This window comes from Macaca nemestrina, chromosome 6, assembly GCF_043159975.1.
Source record: "Macaca nemestrina isolate mMacNem1 chromosome 6, mMacNem.hap1, whole genome shotgun sequence".
In the NCBI taxonomy this organism is placed as follows: domain Eukaryota; kingdom Metazoa; phylum Chordata; class Mammalia; order Primates; family Cercopithecidae; genus Macaca; species Macaca nemestrina.
Genome location: NC_092130.1, coordinates 47,814,121 through 47,831,791, shown reverse-complemented (window position 1 = coordinate 47,831,791; position 17,671 = coordinate 47,814,121). Strand labels below are relative to the sequence as shown.

General features: G+C 38.0%; 1 protein-coding gene across 3 annotated transcripts in view; it reads left to right on the top strand.

The window, feature by feature from the left end:
- LOC105467173 (RAD50 double strand break repair protein) overlaps window positions 1–17,671 on the top strand; it is an 86,746-nt gene that overhangs the window by 57,743 nt on the left and 11,332 nt on the right. For all 3 annotated transcript variants that reach the window (XM_011716642.3, XM_071098484.1, XM_071098485.1), the window contains 2 exons: window positions 2,271–2,398; window positions 4,347–4,571. In XM_011716642.3, coding sequence (XP_011714944.1) covers window positions 2,271–2,398; window positions 4,347–4,571 — 353 coding nt within the window. The remainder of the gene's footprint in view (window positions 1–2,270; window positions 2,399–4,346; window positions 4,572–17,671) is intronic.

Below are 17,671 nucleotides of genomic sequence, written 5' to 3'. Positions count from 1 at the left end.
TGTAATTTTAGTAGAGGTGGGGTTTCACTATGTTGACCAGGCTGATCTCAAACTCCTGACCTCAAGTAACCCACCCGCCTTGACCTCCCAAAGTGCTGGGATTACAGGTGTGAGCCACCGCACCCGGCCACACAATAGTTCTTTATGATAGGTAGTATTATTATTGACCATGTTACAAGCAAACTGAGGTTCAGAGAATTTAAACTAATTTGCCCAAAGTTATCCAGTTTAAAAGTAATAACACTGATTTGAGCCTAGATGTATCTGACTTCGAAGCATTGTACTCTTGTTGTGGTATATACTGTCTTTGAAAACTAGAAGAATAATGGAAGCTGACTTAAAAGAAAGAAATGCCTAGCTTTCTGGTAACAATGCAGGTAGACAGACCAGCAACAATATTTTGTGCCAAAAATCAATCTCATCTAGAAATGTGATAGCACTTTAAAGAGTCCTTTCATGCAATCGTGAAAGCAAATTCAAATGTTCTATGGTATTAGATGAAAGTAAGTAGTAGCACATTCCCTTGTTCCTAACAAGGAACAACAAGTATAGTCCCCCATAGTAGAACCTTGGTAAGTCACAGCAGCTACAGTGGCACATTAGGTTGCCTTAGCAACAAAGGACATTTATAACCATGCCATTTTAGTCACCTTTAACTGCCTATAATAATGCCTTTAGTAGATATGTATTCAGTTGTTTCAGTATCTCTCGGGGGGATTGGTTCCAGGACCCCCCAATACAACAGATACCGAAATCTAGGATGCTCAAGTCCTTTATATAAAATGGCATATCTAGTGTTTGCATATAGCCTATCCATATCCTGTGATATACTTTAATTTCTATATTGCTTTTGATATTAATATGTAAATGATATGTAGTTTTTATATTGTATTATTTTAAATTTGTGTTTTTTTATTGTACTGTTACTTTTTATTGTATTTTTTTCCCCAGTATTTTTGATCCATGGTTAGTTGAATCCATAGATGTGGACCCTGTGGATAAACTGTATGTTTATATTATTTCCAGGAAAAATGAAGGTAGCCTTACTTTCTGTTAAAAAAGAAAAAAAAAAAAAAAAACTCTAAAAATAATCACACACAGATGGGCAGAATTGGATATGAACATTAAGCATGTGAGAGAAATCCTTGATTTCCCTCTCCCATCTACCAGTCCCTGGCCTTTACTGTTGGTGCAAGATATTGCCACAGGTCTGTCTATCTCTCTCACTTCCCGCATCACTGAGTTTAGCTTAGCTGCAAGGGCTATTGCAGGAGGGTCCCACCTCCCTCTTTGAGAAATCCTTACTCCAAACTCAGGATAAGTTTTCTACACACAGGATTTGTGGACCAATTTCTTTCTGCAGGAATTTTTTTTTTTTTCCTAAATTCCAAAGAATCAACTTACAAACTGTTTTCTAATGATTGTCTCTTGACACCATAGTTCGTTTCGATCACCAGGAAAACCACTGAAATAATTTTGTTGTTGCTGCTGCTGCTAAGTGTGATTGAGTCTTTTCTGAAGGAACATAACTACTCAACAAGAACAGCCAATTTTTTGAAATTTCATTTCAGTGGCTAAGAAAGTATCAAGTTCATAGATATATAGTACTATTGTGGCACTTCTTCTTGCCTTGAGTGATGATTATTTGTCAGCCTAAAGGTAGAAGCTGTAGGTAACATATACCTCACAGGTTCTAATAGTCTTGGTACATGTTGGGAGACAGAACTAGGAAGAAAAAGTTGGGGAAGACTTCAATAGTAGTATTGATCTCTTATGATCTTTTAGGTCAGTAGGCTTTATCATGGAGTTCCTATGCAGAATGATCCACTGGGGATATAGGTATTAAAATATCTAGTTATATTTTTAATTTTACCATTTAAAATTTCCGTTTTGTATGTTTTTAAGTGAACACCATTTCATAGCATTGTTTTCTAAATATTTTAATACTGTATAAGTAAATAAGTACATAGATATATGCTCACATCATTGTGAGACTCCCCATCAAACAGTAGACCTGGTTTTTAGATTATGGTCATGAAAGAGCAGTAAAAGCTGCACTACAGGAGGTATTACACTTCTGACTATGGGTGGGGATGGGCCATCCAGATTGCCCCAGACCTGGAGATTCCTTCACACTGGCTTGTTCTCCCTCTGTTGAACTTCACATGATTCTAAGACAGACATGGCACTTCCTATCAGCAGTTGCCTGTTACAGATTTCACGTTAGTAACTTGGTTATTTTTGTTAACTAATTTAATGTTTACCTTTAGATACAAGAAAGGTGGCTACAGGATAACCTTACTTTAAGAAAAAGAAATGAGGAACTAAAAGAAGTTGAAGAAGAAAGAAAACAACATTTGAAGGAAATGGGTCAAATGCAGGTTTTGCAAATGAAAAAGTATGCTTTTAAAATAATCTTCGGTTTAAATAAAAGTCTTTATTATTGGAATGTGAAGAATGTTAAATACCTGTTTTAAATGAATTTTAGCCTCAGCCTAGTATCCTTTGAGAGTTACTAGAAGGTGAACAGTGTTTTGATACAATTATATTTCATGGCCTTGAGAATTTTATTACTGCAGAAGTGATATAGAATTGGTAATCACATTGTAGTGATGAGCCTTAGTTATTCAGTATTGAACATGCTTAGTCCCCATACATCTGCTAGCCTGCTGCACAAAATAGTGGTACTAAGCATAAAGAATATGGAGCTGTGGACCTTGCCTGGATCAGAGATTGTACAGTCTATAATATTGTCAGTGGAGTTGTTGCCAGTGATTTATCCACAGAGATTCAGTCTAGATTTTCTCATTTGTAATTGTGTGTCCACCAGAGCATTTCTTTTGAAAGATGAGTCTCATTCTTCCTTTATCTGGTCTTATGGTTACTTATTGTAGTTGCTGCCTTCCTGGTAGACCAGAAAAGATTTTATTCCTGCCTTGACTGCCTTAGAGTTGCCTTAGGAATTCTGTAAGAACTTTGTTGATGCTAAGGCACTAGACTGGTATAAAAGGTTGTACTAGGCAAATACGTAGATTGCAAACCATCTCACCTGGTTAAATCCAGGCTTCTCATTTATTAAACCTTTCCTTGTAGAGTTTTCATGTCTTCTTGAATTTATATGGAAATATGAATGAAAAAAATGCTCAGGTTTTTCTAAAGGATATAGTAAAGTGAATTTTAACTTTATTTATAAAGCCTAACAAATGGTTAATCCTGTGTTATGTTTAAGTACTCTTAGTTTAGCTATTTAAAATCTCTTTCCTATATCAGGGAAATCAGATTTTATAATTAGAAGAGCTCATCATCTTCAGAATCTTCTTTTTTTTATGCATTATACACACTTAGACCCAGAAAAATCACAGAGGAAATTATGATGAAAGCCAAGAATATGACCTTAATATGCTAGTTTCCAAGCCTCAGTTCTTTTACACTATGCTCTCCATGGCAAGTTGGAAAAGTAATGCTTCTAGAAGAAATTTTGAAATGAAATAATATATTCGTGGCTACTAAAGACCAAAACCAGATATTTAAAAAATTTCTTCTGTGATTGGTATATAACAGTACTTTTTACATTCATTCACATTACTAAGTACAACTATTTTTCAAACCTTTCTTCAACCAGGACATAACAGAAATGCCAACAAGACATGTAATCCAGTCAACTCTGTAAGGATGCCCATAAACTTGAGAGCAGTGCCTGACACATGAGGATGCTTAATAAGTGATTGTTAAACAAATGAAGATTTTTAAAGCAAACGTTGAAATTTGTACAGTCTGCCAAATTATCAGAAAAGTTTGAATATTTTAATTCTTTTGGTCATTACTATGGGTTTTATACTTGGGCAAGAGAAATTTTGTTTTCATGGAGGAATCTAGATTTTTAATAGGTATTACTGCAGATAATTAATATATGATTTAATTCATGTTATGCCTTTGACATGAGCAAAATGATGAAGCCTGTTATCCATAACTTCTTAGTGTTGATAATTGTGCATTCTCAGCTCACAATCAGAAGTTTGTGAATTTGTAATATTAATCACCAGAATGCTTAGCGTCTAAAGGCCGGGAACTTTATCAGTGATAACATGCTATGAGGGTTCTCTGTTCAACACACAAAAATTAGCTCTTTAGCAACCTATGTGGGGCAGAGATATGGAAGGAAGAGAGGGTTTTGTTTTTGTTTTTTTTTTAGTACCAAAGCCCTAAATAATAAGCAAGGAGAGACTCTGTTACACGATTCCTAAGGAGAATGATACTTAACCTGTTTAAAGAAATCTATGACTTTTCCACTTCAGATTGTTAAAAGCTAAAAAATGGTCCTCATTTGTCATTTTCATTTTTTACAGTGAACATCAGAAGTTGGAAGAGAACATAGACAATATAAAAAGAAATCACAGTTTGGCATTAGGGCGACAGAAAGGTTATGAGGAAGAAATTATTCATTTTAAGAAAGAACTTCGAGAACCACAATTTCGGGATGCTGAGGAAAAGTATAGAGAAATGATGATTGTTATGAGGACAACAGAACTTGTGAACAAGGATCTGGATATTTATTATAAGACTCTTGACCAGTAAGTATTAGACTGGGAATTTTCTTATTGCAATGAATATTAACATATTTTAGTAATCTTTTCTCTCATTTTTTTCTTTTTCTTTTTCTTTTTTTTTTTTTTTTTTTTTTTTTTGAGACGGAGTTTCACTCTTGTTTCCCAGGCTGGAGTGCAATGGCACGATCTCAGCTCACTGTAACCTCTGCCTCCCGGGTTCAAGAGATTCTCTTGCCTTAGCCTCCCAAGTAGCTGAGATTATAGGTGCATGCCACCATGCCGGGCTGATCTTGTATTTTTAGTAGAGACGGGGTTTCTCGATGTCAGGCTGGCCTCGAACTCCTGACCTGAGGTGATCCGCCCACCTCAGCCTCCCAAAGTGCTGGGATTATAGGCGTGAGCCACCATGCCCGGCCTCTCATTTTTTCTTTTTAAATATGATATTTTATGTATACCATGCAATGGAAAAATATATGTACATATGTAAACACACACTAGCTTAAGTTATGAAGTTAAGATATAAAGCATATTAATATCTAGGAGTATTCATGATACTACCTCCCTTTAACCAATCTACCATTATCACTAATTGGCATCCACTTAGATGCTCCCTTCTTATCTCAACCTTCTGTCATCCCCATTCCCTGTAACCAGTGACAAAGATTTTTACTTTCTCTGCTTTTTTAAAAAACAGTTTTATCATATATATGTCGTATTTTAAACTTTTTAAAAATGATACGATATTCTAGGATTTGCTCTTTTATTTGGATTTGCTTTTGTTTATCCGTGTTGTTTGTGGCCATAGTTCATTCATTTTCACTGACGTACAGAATCTACTATGGGAATAGACCACAGTGGACCCATTCTCCTATAGAGGGACATTTGGGGTTTTTTCTCAGGTCTTGTCATGTCTTCTGGAGGAAAAGTGTAAGGTTATATTTGTGGGAGTGCATTGCGGAGTATGCTCAATTTTACAAAATAATGTTGTTTTCCAGAAATGACTTTACTGATTTATACCACTAGCAGGTATTATAAGGGTTTCTTTGATGGATCCTGTGACATTGGTTTTATAAATTTCTTAATGTTTTCCAACCTCATGGGTTTAAAATGATGAATCATTGTTTATTCATTATTAGTCTTGTCTTTCTGTGTGTTTTGGGACAGTCTCTTTTTGTCACCTAGGCTAGAGTGCAGTGGTGCAATCATAGTTCAATGTAACCTTGAACTCCTGGGCTCAAGCAGTCCTCCCGCTTCAGCCTCCCAAAGTGCTGGGATCACAGGTGTGAGGCATTGTTCCTGGCCCTATTGGTCTTATTGATTTAAATGTGTTCTTTATCTCTTCTGCATTTCAATTCCTTTTCAGTTATATGTATTACAAAAGTCTTTTCAAACATTATGCTTATCTTTTTTACTTAGCATCTTTTGATGACACTGGATTTGATTTTGAGTTAGTTGAATTTAGCAACCTTTTCTGGTTAGCTCCTTGTGTGTCTTGTTAAGAAATCCTTCCCTACTCCTATATTTTTGTCTAAAAGTTTTAAATTTTGCTTTTCACATACAAGTACATTTAAGTATTCTAAGTTGAACTTTTTCCTTTATGAATAACCGGTTGTCTTGGCTTTATTTATTGATAGACTATCCTTCTCTCAGTGACCTTCAGTGTCATTTCTGTCATATATCAGAATTCCCTATGTGCCTGGGTTGGCCTGGGTTCTCTATTCCACTTAATTGGTCATTTTATCTATCTCTGTGCCATTTCGCACACCATCTTAATTACGTGTAGCAGAATTTTCTTTATCCAGCGTATGTCTGTCTTTTAACCAGTGAATTTAGTCCTTTCATATTCATTGTGATTACTCAATTGAGTTGGATTTATTTCTGCCATCTTTTTTTCCTTTTCTGCCTTTTTGAGATGGATTTATTTTTCTTGACTCCTCCTTTTTCCCTTCTTTGGGTTATACAGTTGACCATATAACATGCGGATTAGGGACACTAGGCCCCCACGCAGTCAGAAATCCACATGTAACTTTTGATTCTCCCAGAACTTATAGCCTACTGTTGACTGGAAGCCTTACTGATAACAGAAACAGTTGATTAACACGTATTTTGTATGTTATATGTATTATATGCTGTGTTCTTTTACAGTAAACCAGAGAAAAGAAAAGAAATTATACGGGAAAAATATGTTTTCTGTTAAGTGGAAATGAATCATCATAAAGGTCTTCATCCTTGTCCTCTTCATATTAAAGAGGAGGAGGAAGAAAAGGAGGGGTCAGTCTTGCTGTCTCGGATGGCAGAGGTGGAAGAAAATCTGCATAAACGTAGACCCACACAGTTCAAACCTGTGTTCAAGGATCAGTTGTATTCTACTTTAGTTATTTGAGGGTTTACCTTTTAATTTTTAACGTACTTATTTGACTTAAAATCATATGCATTAGTTTTCAAAGTGGTCCTGGAGCACCATTATCATTATCACCTTGGAACATGTTAGGAATGCCTCTCAGCCTCTACTGGAGACCTGGATCAAAAATTTGAGGGGTAGGGCCCAGCAGTCTATTTTTGACAAGCATTTTGGGTGATTCTGATGCACATCAGAGTTTAAAAACCATAACTTTAATGTGAATTGTTTTACCTTTTTCCTGAATACTAATTATTTTCTCCCATCTGCATTATTTCTTTTGTCTAATATTTTAGTTTTACCTTGTTTTTAAATCATCACAAATGAGTAATAATTATTATGGTGGCTTCATAAGCCCACATGTTTACCAATTTTTTTGTTCATTCTTGCTCGTTAAATCCCACTCCTCCCTTCTTTAGGTTCAGTTTTCTTTTTTTTAGAGTATATTCTTCAATAGCTTTTTTCAGTGAATGACTATTAGTGGTAAACTGTCAGTCTTTAAGAAGTTTTTCCCCTTAATTTGATAGTTTAGCTGAGCATAGAGTTCTAGATTGACAGTTTTGTTCTCTTGGCACTTTAAAAATATTCAATTTTTTGTTGGCCTCTGTGGTTACAGTTGAGAAATCATTTTAATTATTCCTTTAAAAGTAATCTGCCTTTTCCTCTGGTTCTTTTAGGATTTTCCCCTTTGTCTTCAGTGTTCTGTATTTTTATAATAGTGTATCTAGACTCAGCTTTAGTTTTTCTGCTCATGAATTGTGCTTTTTGATCTGAGGGTTGATATCTTTCATCAATTTTGGGGATTTTTCATACATTATCTCTTCAAATATTATTCTTTCTCCATTTCTCACTATTTTCCCCTTCTGCACATTTTATTAGACATAACCTCCTCTTTCCTCTACATTGCTTAACCCCTCTTGCATATAGTGGGCTCTGGGTAAATATCTTGTAGTTCATAAATTATTTAGCTGCTACTTAATACTACCTATTGAGTTGTTGTCATTGTTTTTTTTCCCCTTCATTTTTTTTCTGTAAGTTCTATTTTGTTCTTTTTCAGAAACTCACATGGTTTTTTTTATAATTTTTTTTTTTTTTTTAAACAGAGTCTGGCTCTGTCACCCAGGCTGGAGTGCAGTGGCGTGATCTCGGCTCACTACAGCCTCCACCTCCTGAATTCAAGCAGTTCTCATTCCTCAGCTCCCCGAATAGCTGGAATTACAGATGCATGCCACCACTCAGCTAGTTTTTGTATTTTTAGTACATATGGGGTTTTGTCATGTTGCCCAGGCTGGTCTTGAACTCCTGGCCTCAAGCGATCCTCCCACCTAGGCCTCCCAAAATGCTAGGATTACAGATGCAAGCCGCTGCGCCAGGCTTTTGATGTATTTTCTTCCTTAGTATTTTGATTCCTTCTTGAATGTGTCTTTACTCATTTTAACTATACACATTTTATATTCTCTTTCAGATTATTATTTTTTAATTTCACATTTTGAGGAGGCTGCTTCTGCTGTTTTGTATTCTGATTCTATCCCCTAGTGAAGTTTCTGTGTTTTATTAACATTTAATTGTGCACTTATCTTTACTAGCATTGTTTTTTCTGTGAGACTCCCTTGTGACCTTTCCTTGTAGATGTCCATCTACACAGAAATTTTGGTTTTATATTAACTAGGAACTCCAGAGAAAACATTGGCCTGCATGTAGGGGTTTTTGTTGATTTCTCAGTTGGTAGGTTCCTAGACTATCTTCTGTCCTGGATGATAAGAACCAATCCCTAGGTTATAAAAATAATAACCCCAAGTTCATGGCTGGGTATAGTGGCTCACACCTGTAAGCCCAGCACTTTGGGAGACCGAGGTAGGTGGATCACTTGAAATCAGGAGTTTGAGACCAGCCTGGCCAACATGGTGAAACCCCATCTCTACTAAAAGAATAAAAAAATTAGCTGGGTGTGGTGGTGCACACCTGTAATCTCAGCTACTCAGGAGGCTGAGGCAGGAGAATCATTTGAACTGGGAAGCAGAGATTGCAGTGAGCCAAGATTGCACCACTACACTCCAACCTGGGCAACAGAATGAGACTTTGTCTCAAAAATAACAGTAACATAATAATAATAACTCCAAGTTTAGTTTGTCTGTCAGGTTACATACTGACTGGTCTGGTTTTCACTTCTATCTTCGTTTCTGTTACATAGGGATTTCCCTTTCTTTCTTGTGAGCTCAACTATGAATTTAAAATAAGTTTTGTTATAAATCTATCTAGCAGTTCTGTTCATTTGTGGCAGGAGAATTATTACTAACTTTAGATTTTGGTGGTGGTTGTTTTTTCCGGAATGGCAAGTATCTTCCTTAGCACTAAGAGAGTTACACAGAGAGCTTCTTTTCTCTTCTAAGACTTCTGGTCAGATACAGCATAGTCAACAGACCAACCTGAGCAGTGGCATTCAGACCACAGGTCTCAGGAAGACAGGAGAACTCTGGTTTCAGTATGAGGACTTTTTTAGTTAGTGATGATAACAAAGGTGGTCCCAGAATTGCCTAGGCATATTTTTGGCATATACAAGTTTTAGGAAGTACATAATCATGTAAGACAGATTAGATCCATTTACTGTGAAATATTGGGAGTGAGCCAATTATCTTAACATGTTATTTTTAAAAAATAAATTATACTAAGATTTTTGTTAGATTAACTTTTAAAACTATTTTTTTGAGAGTATTCCATAGATACATCTTTTGTCCCATTTCATTGTGAGCGGGTAGGTTAACGTTATAATGCTCCGTGGGTCCAAAAAGGTGTATGCCTGCACCAAATGAGAACTTTTGTTTTTTAACCTCTTTGAATGTTGCCATCTCTCCTAGATACTAGATCCAACAGTTTAAAGTGGTTAGTCTTGGAATTTAAGGTGTTGAAACAAGAACATAAGCAAAACTTAAGGAATTCTTGCCCAGTAGACTACACATACATACATTTGTTTTTTATTTTTTTGCCTTTAATAATTCTTTTTAGTCTTCTCAGCTACTTCATTTATGCCTTTAGGGGACTTCTTAGTTTTTTTTAGTTGTTTAGCAACAGATGCTGTGTATCCGATAGACTTATCAAACATTCATTGAGCATTAAGGAATAGCAGATCCAGTAACTTCTAGCAAGGATATTATAGGTTTATTTGAAGAGACACAAATCAAAACAGATTTTTGTCAGTAAAAACCTATTTGGCCAGGCACAGTGGCTCACGCCTGTAATCCTAGCACTTTGGGAGTCCAAAGCGGGTGGATTGCTTAAGTCCAGGAGTTTGAGACTAACCTAGGCAACATGGCAAAACCCCATCTCTACAAAAAAATACAAAAATTATCTGGGTGTGGTAGCATACACCTATAATCCGAGCTACTCAGAAGGCCGTGGTGGGTTGCAATGAGCCAAGATTGTGCCAGTGCATTCCAGCCTGGGTGACAGAAAGAGACCCTGTCTCAAAAAAAAAAAAAAAAAATGCAAAAAACAAAACACCAAAACTTCTATTTGGAATAAGATAAGTTGGTTGTGATGAAAAAATAAAAATGGGTATTATAAAGCAAGACATTGGACTTTGTGTAAAAGTCCAACATAAGTTTTACGTTTTTTAAAAAACCTCAGAAGTCCATAATACATGGTTAAAAGTGCTGTCTCCAGATTTTGAATTCTTTTTTTAAAAAAAAGTCTTACTCTTTTTTTTTTTTTTTTTTTTTTTTTGCGACAGAGTCTCGCTCTGTCGCCCAGTCTACAGTGCAGTGGCGCCATCTCAGCTCACTGCAAGCTCCACCTCCCGGGTTCACGCCATTCTCCTGTCTCAGCCTCCCAAGTAGCTGGGACTATAGGCGCCCGCCACCTCGCCTGGCTAGTTTTTTGTACTTTTTGGTAGAGACGGGGTTTCACCGTGTTAGCCAGGATGGTCTCGATCTCCTGACCTTGTGATCCGCCCATCTCGGCCTTCCAAAGTGCTGGGATTACAGGCGTGAGCCACCGCGCCTGGCCGACTCTATTTTTTTATGACTATATAGTAGGTATATTTATGTGACACATGAGATATTTTGATGCAAGCATACAATGCATAATAATCACATCAGGATAAATGGGGTTTCCATCACCTCAAACATTTATCCCTCCTTTTGTTACAGACATTCTAATTATACTATTTTAGTTATTTTTAAATGTACAATAAATTGTTGTTGACTGTAGTCACTCTGTTGTGCTATTAAATACTACATCTTATTCTTTCTATATTTTTGTACTCATTAACCATCTCCACTGCCCTTTCTAGCCTCTGCTACCTATCATCTCTATCTCCATGAGTTCAATTGTTTTAATTTTTCACTCCCACAAATGAATGAGAACATGCAAAGTTTGTCTTTCTGTGCCTGACTTACTTCATTTAACATAGTGTCCTCCAGTTCCATCCATGTTATTCCAGATGACAGGATCTCATTTTATTTTATGGCTGAATAGCCATATGTGTATATGAATGACTTTTTTTTTTTTTTTTTTTTGAGACAGAGTCTCTGTCTCCCAGACTGGACTGCACTGTAGACTGGGAGACAGATACTCCGTCTCAAAAAAAAAAAAAAAAGAAGTCATTCATATACACATATGGCTATTCAGCCACTGATTTCAGCTCACTGCAACCTCTGCCTCCGGGGTTCATGCAGTTCTCCTGCCTCAGCCTCTGAGTAGCTGGAATTACAGGTTCCTGCCACCACATCTGGATAATTTTTGTATTTTTAGTAGAAACAGGGTTTTGCCATGTTAATCTTGAACTCCTGACCTCAAATGATCCACCCGCCTCAGCCTCCCAAAGTGCTGGGATTAGACATGAGCCACCGTACCCGGCAAGAACCACATTTTCTTTATCCATTTATCTGTTGATGGACACTCAGGTTGCTTCCAAATCTTGGGTATTATGAATAGTGCTGTAATAAATATAGGAGTGCAGATATCTCTTCAACCTAATGATTTCATTTCCTTTGTGTAAATATCCAGTAAGTGGGATTGCAGAATCATATGGTAGTTCTGTGTTTAGTTTTTTTAGGAACCTCCATGCTATTCTCCATAGTGATGATTTTGAGTCCTGACTGAAGATATTTAGCAAATTCTTTAGACACTCTGAGTTTCCATTTCCTCATCTATAAAATCGAATTTTTAAAAATCTATACTGTTATTCAGTATAGAGTCAGAAAAGCTCAGAGGCGATTTAGTCCAGCTTTCTTTGTCATGTTCCATTCTTTAATGTAAGTTCTTAAATTCTCTATTCTTAAATAGCACTAAAGAACTAAATTCATTAAGAAAATGTAGGTTTCTCTTCCTATTTCAACATTCTTTGAGGTTGAGGGCTATGCATAGAAAACACTAATAGCAATTGAATACTACATGATAGCCATAATCAATTTAATTATTGTATCTAACTCTGTATTAAAGAGCAAGTATTTATCAGAGAGATTAAGCAGCCTACCCAAGATTACCCAGGTAAATGGTAGAGATAAAATTAAATCTCAGAACCCCTGTGACATGTTGCTACCATAGTGGCCCCCCTGCTTTTTTTTTTTTTTTTTTTTTTGGAGACAGAGTCTCACTGGTTCTCTCAGCTCTCTCAGGCTGGAGTGCAGTGGTGTGATCTCTGCTCACTGTAACCTCTGCCTTCTGGGTTCAAGCAGTTCTCGTGCCTCAGTCTTCTAAGCATCTGGGATTACAGGCATGTGCTACCACCCCGGGCCAATTTTTTGTATTTTTAGTAGAGAAGAGGTTTCGTCATGATGACCAGGCTGGTTTTGAACTCCTGGCCTCAAGTGATCCACCCTCCTCAGCCTCCCAAACTGCTGGAATTATGGACATGACCTTTTTTTGTAACCGTTAAAAAAGCTAGTATTTATATAAAAACATTTTAACTGTTACTTATACTTCCTGGTTTAGAACCATAACTTACTTCTATATTGTAACTCTTCAGTGAGATGCGTGTATACATAATATATAGTTGTATATTAGGATTTTGTTCAATAAAAATGTGAGTACATATATGCTTGATACTGTTCTAGATACTAAGTATATAAGGATGAAGAAACAAAATTAAGAAATAAATTCATAACAAAATGGCTAGTAATGGTAGGTTATTACAGTGAAAAATGAACAATGTGAGCGTAACTGATGGGCCCTTAAGCTGGGACCTGATTGAGGAGAAGGGAGCAAGATATGCAAAAAACTGGGGTGCAGGCATTCCAGGTAGAGAGAATAGTTAATGCAGCAGCCAAGATCAGGACGAACAGAAAGTATTTTCTAAGGACCAGGAAGAAGGCAAGCATGGCTGGAATATAGTCAGAGATAGGCCATTCCCAGAGTATGTCATGCCTTGTAGCTGTGGTAAACAGTTTTATTTCATTCTAACTGCATTGGGCAGTCACTGGAGGGTTTAAAGGAAGGAAATAATATAATCTGATTTCTAGTTAGAAGAAATTGCACTGACTGCTGTGCGTGGAGAATGGATTGTAAAGGGCAAAAGTAAAAGCAGAGACCGATGAGGAGACTTGTAGTAACCAAGAGATGGTGGTGGGCTAGATCAGGTGGTAGCAGTGAAAATAGAGGGAAGTGATAGAAGATAGACTTGGAATTTATTCTGGAGAGAGAGTTGACAGGCCTTGCTTCTGAATTGAGTGTAAGGGAGGGAAAGTAAAATAACCAAAGGTTGCTCCTACATATTTTTACTTGAACAACAGGATATTGGGGGAACAGGTTGCCATTCCTTAAAATGGGCGGGACTGGGGAGAGAAAATCAGTAGTTCCATTTTGTACAGTTTTAAGTTTGAAGTGCTTGTAGACATCTAAGCAGAGATGTGAAGCAGGCAGTTGGATATATAACCTCGAGCCTAGAGTTCAAGGGAAAGGTGTACATTGGGGAGTCATCAGCATATCCATGGCATTTAACTCATGAGATGAGATCACATGTGGAATGAGCATAGAGAGAGAAGGGAAAGGTCCCACCACTAGTTATGTTTGCAAATCCCTTAAATAAGCAGCTGGTGAGGTGGGAAAAAATTTTAAAAGATATGGTATCTTGAAAACCAAGGGAAGAAAATATATCAAGAATCTAATGCTATTTGGGGTCAAATAAGGACTAAGAAGTGACCCTTAAATTTGACAAAATGGAAGTTGTTAATGACTGAGGAGCAGTCAGTGGCACAGTTGGAACTGAAGCCTGGTCGAGTTGGGTGGGGAGAGAATGGGTAGTAAGAAATGGAGACAGCAGCCAGGCATGGTGGCTCACACCTGTAATCCCAGCACTTTGGGAGGCCAGGGCAGGATCACCTGAGGTCAGGAGTTCGAGACCAGCCTGACCAACATGGTGAAATCCCCTCTCTACTAAAAATGCAAAGATTAGCTGGGCGTGGTGGGGCATACCTGTAATCCCAGCTACTCGGGAGGCTGAGGCAGGAGAATTGCCTGAACCTGGGAGGTGGAGGTTGCAGTGAGCCAAGATCGTGTCATTGTACTCCAGCCTGGGCAATGAGAGCAAAACTCTGTCTTGGAAAAGAAAAAAGAAAATGGAGACAACGAATATAGATAATTCTTATAACAACTTCTCCTGTGATGGGGAGCAAGAAAAATGGAGCAATGGTTAGAGTGGACCAGGGACCAAGTTAAATAGGTTGGTTTTGTTTTCAATTTTACTTGTAAGTATTTTGCTACAAAGTCAGCTCTTCTCTTACTTACAGCCCATTGACCTGCAGACCTGGGGTTTCATATGTATTCACTGAATAGAAAACCATACATAGGAGCCCTCCAGCTATCCCTGCATACCCTGGGAATCAGTGACAGCAGGAATAAGAATTCCCTTCACTTCCAAGATTAGGCTATAGGAGAAAAACTAAAAAAAAATTCAACAACCCCTGCTCTGCCACTTTGTCAGGCTCTGGGAAAACAGGAATATCATACCCTGTCCCTCCTCCAAACTGCTGACAGTCTTTCTGATGGAGACCTTGGTAGGTGCTCCGTAGTCTGTTTTTGACCTGGGCCTGGGATAAGGAGGAAGGGCTTTTCAGCAGAGAAAAGTGCCTCAGTCACAGAGGCATCATGCTGAGGAGAGTGAGGACCTATGAGGGAGCTTAGTGGAGCCAGGCATGGGTGGAGAGGTACAGGAGTGCTTTCCAGCAATTTAGGCTTGCTTAAGGAACAAAACCAGGCTGTTTACTGAGTTCTGTTACATGGTACTCAGATGGATTCTTCTAAATAAAAAGAAAAGAAATGATACAAATTTCCCCAAAATTGAGTCTTTGTGGGCTTATGCTTGCAAACAGTGGCCTTCTCAAGGTTTATACAGTGAGCCCTAAATTTGCCTTCTAACCCAGAAGAAAGTAAGGTACAAAATTTCCCTCATTCTTTCACGTCTTAGAATGAAGCATGCAGTCAGTGTAATTGTTGCGTTCAGCTGTCTATTTAAGGTAACACAGGAAATCGGCAGTGCATTTTCAAGAAAAGCTGATTACCATCTGTTATTAGTAATCATCTAAAAACATCAGTAAGTATAAGCATTGGCAATGGTCAGAGAGACACATAGATGAAAAGGGGAAATTATCCATCATTTGGAATGTATTACCCCATACTAATACAATATACCAATTTAAATGATTTTAGAATATATCACTCAAGATATGGTGTTCTACCCTATGCCCAAAATGTTCTACTCTCATTTTTCCCCAGATGTGGAAGGTTGCATATTAGGTCATACTTCTTTTAAGACTCGTTGTAAACACGTAACCTTTACCATTTTGCATCCAAGGTGGCCAGCTTTCTGTGAGGCTCTTCAGAGCCTGGGTCCCTGCATTCAAGGGGAGCTTCAGATGAGGGCTTTATTCAGGGCTAACCTTATAGTCACCATCTCCATCATGACCATGGATGCAGTAAGGTTTCACAGTAGCTCGTGCAACCTCAAGAGGATAGATTACAAAACCCAAAGATAGCCACTGGTTTTTCACACCTAAACAAATGTTTATCTTGCCATAGTGGTTGAACCATAGGCTGAATTGTAAAAGCTGATGTTTGGGAGTCTAGCTAAAGAAAATTAAGTTAATGAGTTTAAAGAAGCAAGAACTGGAAGGGTACCCTCCCGGAAGGTGAGATATTGGTCTATGGGGTGTCCAAGGGAGAAAATCCAGTCATGGGTTCTTAGCTTCTGTTTCTGGTTGGGCCAGTAAAGCCTCTTCCTCATCCCTCTTTTCTGCTTATCACTAGAGACAAAACTAAAAACCATGGCTTCAGTCTGCTAAAAGCCTAGAACAAAACAGAACAACAACAAAATAAGGCAAGCTGGGCAAGCTTGTTAAGACTTTCATGGATTACCAGAAATATCAACGCCATTAAAGCCATCATTTTTCCTCATAAAATGCAATCGATTATTACTGAAATTTTTAATGAAATCTTTCAGACTCTTAACGAGTATTTAAATATCAGACTAAAGTAATTTATAAATCATTATTTTCTGAGATCTTAGAGCTTCTCTCTCTCTTTTTTTTTTTTTTTTTGTTTTTTCTTGAGACAGTCTCGCTCTGTCACCCAGGCTGGAGTGCAGTCATGCAATCTTGGCTCACTGTAACCTCCACCTCCCAAGTTCAAGCAATCCTCCTGCCTCAGCCTCCCAAATAGCTGGGATTACAGGTGCCCACCACCACACCTGGCTAATTTTTGTATTTTTAGTAGAGATGGAGTTTTACTATGTTGGCCAGGGTGGTCTCTAACTTCTGACCTCAAGTGATTTACCCACCCTGGCCTCCCAAAGTGCTGGGATTACAGGTGTGAGCCACCTCACCCGGCCTCTCACTTTCTTTTGAGAACCAGTTTTCACAAGGAAATCATACTACTTCGCATGAGTTAGTATATACATTTAACTGAGAGATGTGCATACTCCAGGCAGGTGGTGGAGCTGATACACTAGCCAGATGACTACTTGACCATAACAGTTTGCAGCCCATGAAATTCAAATCTTTGCCTCAGCACACGGTCATGGACTTTCAAGGCCATTCTGTAAGTTATTTGATGTTAAATGCCTGTAAAGTCCAAGTGACAAAAGTGTGTTAAGTTAATTGGGCCACTATATGTCACTCAATAGCTCCTAGAGGGTTCTTGTACAGGATCTCACTCTGTCACCCAGGCTGGAGTGCAGTGCTGTGATCACAGCTCACTGCAGCCTCGACTTCCTGGGCTCAAGCAGTCCTCCCACCTTAGCCTTCCAAACGCTGGGATTGCAGGTGTGAGCAATCCAGCCCTGAGCTGCTTTCTTTCCATGGCTTCAGCCTAAGTAACTCGCACCTATTACCGTGGTAGCTTTCCCACGTCTTATCTCTTACCATCCTTCCCACCCCCATCTCCACCCATTATACTTCTGTCAGCTTAATTTTCCTAAAGCTGGTGGTCCCTATTCCCTTCTAATTTTAGCAAAGACTTCCATACCTGGGCTTTCCCATTTCAATTCTTACTACCAAGTGTGTTCTAACCAAACAATTTTGTTCCCTTAATACGTCCTATATTTTCCTGTGCTATTTCCCATCCTTGGAATGTTACGTTGATGAAGTCCTTCCCAAATATATGTGATTTTTTTCCTATCTTTGTACTTCATAATATTTTGTACCACTTATGCAACTAAAGCCATTCAGCCTTGTATTACAGATATTTGGGCTTCCCCATACTCCATAACTGCAAACCACAGAACACACTTCAAGGT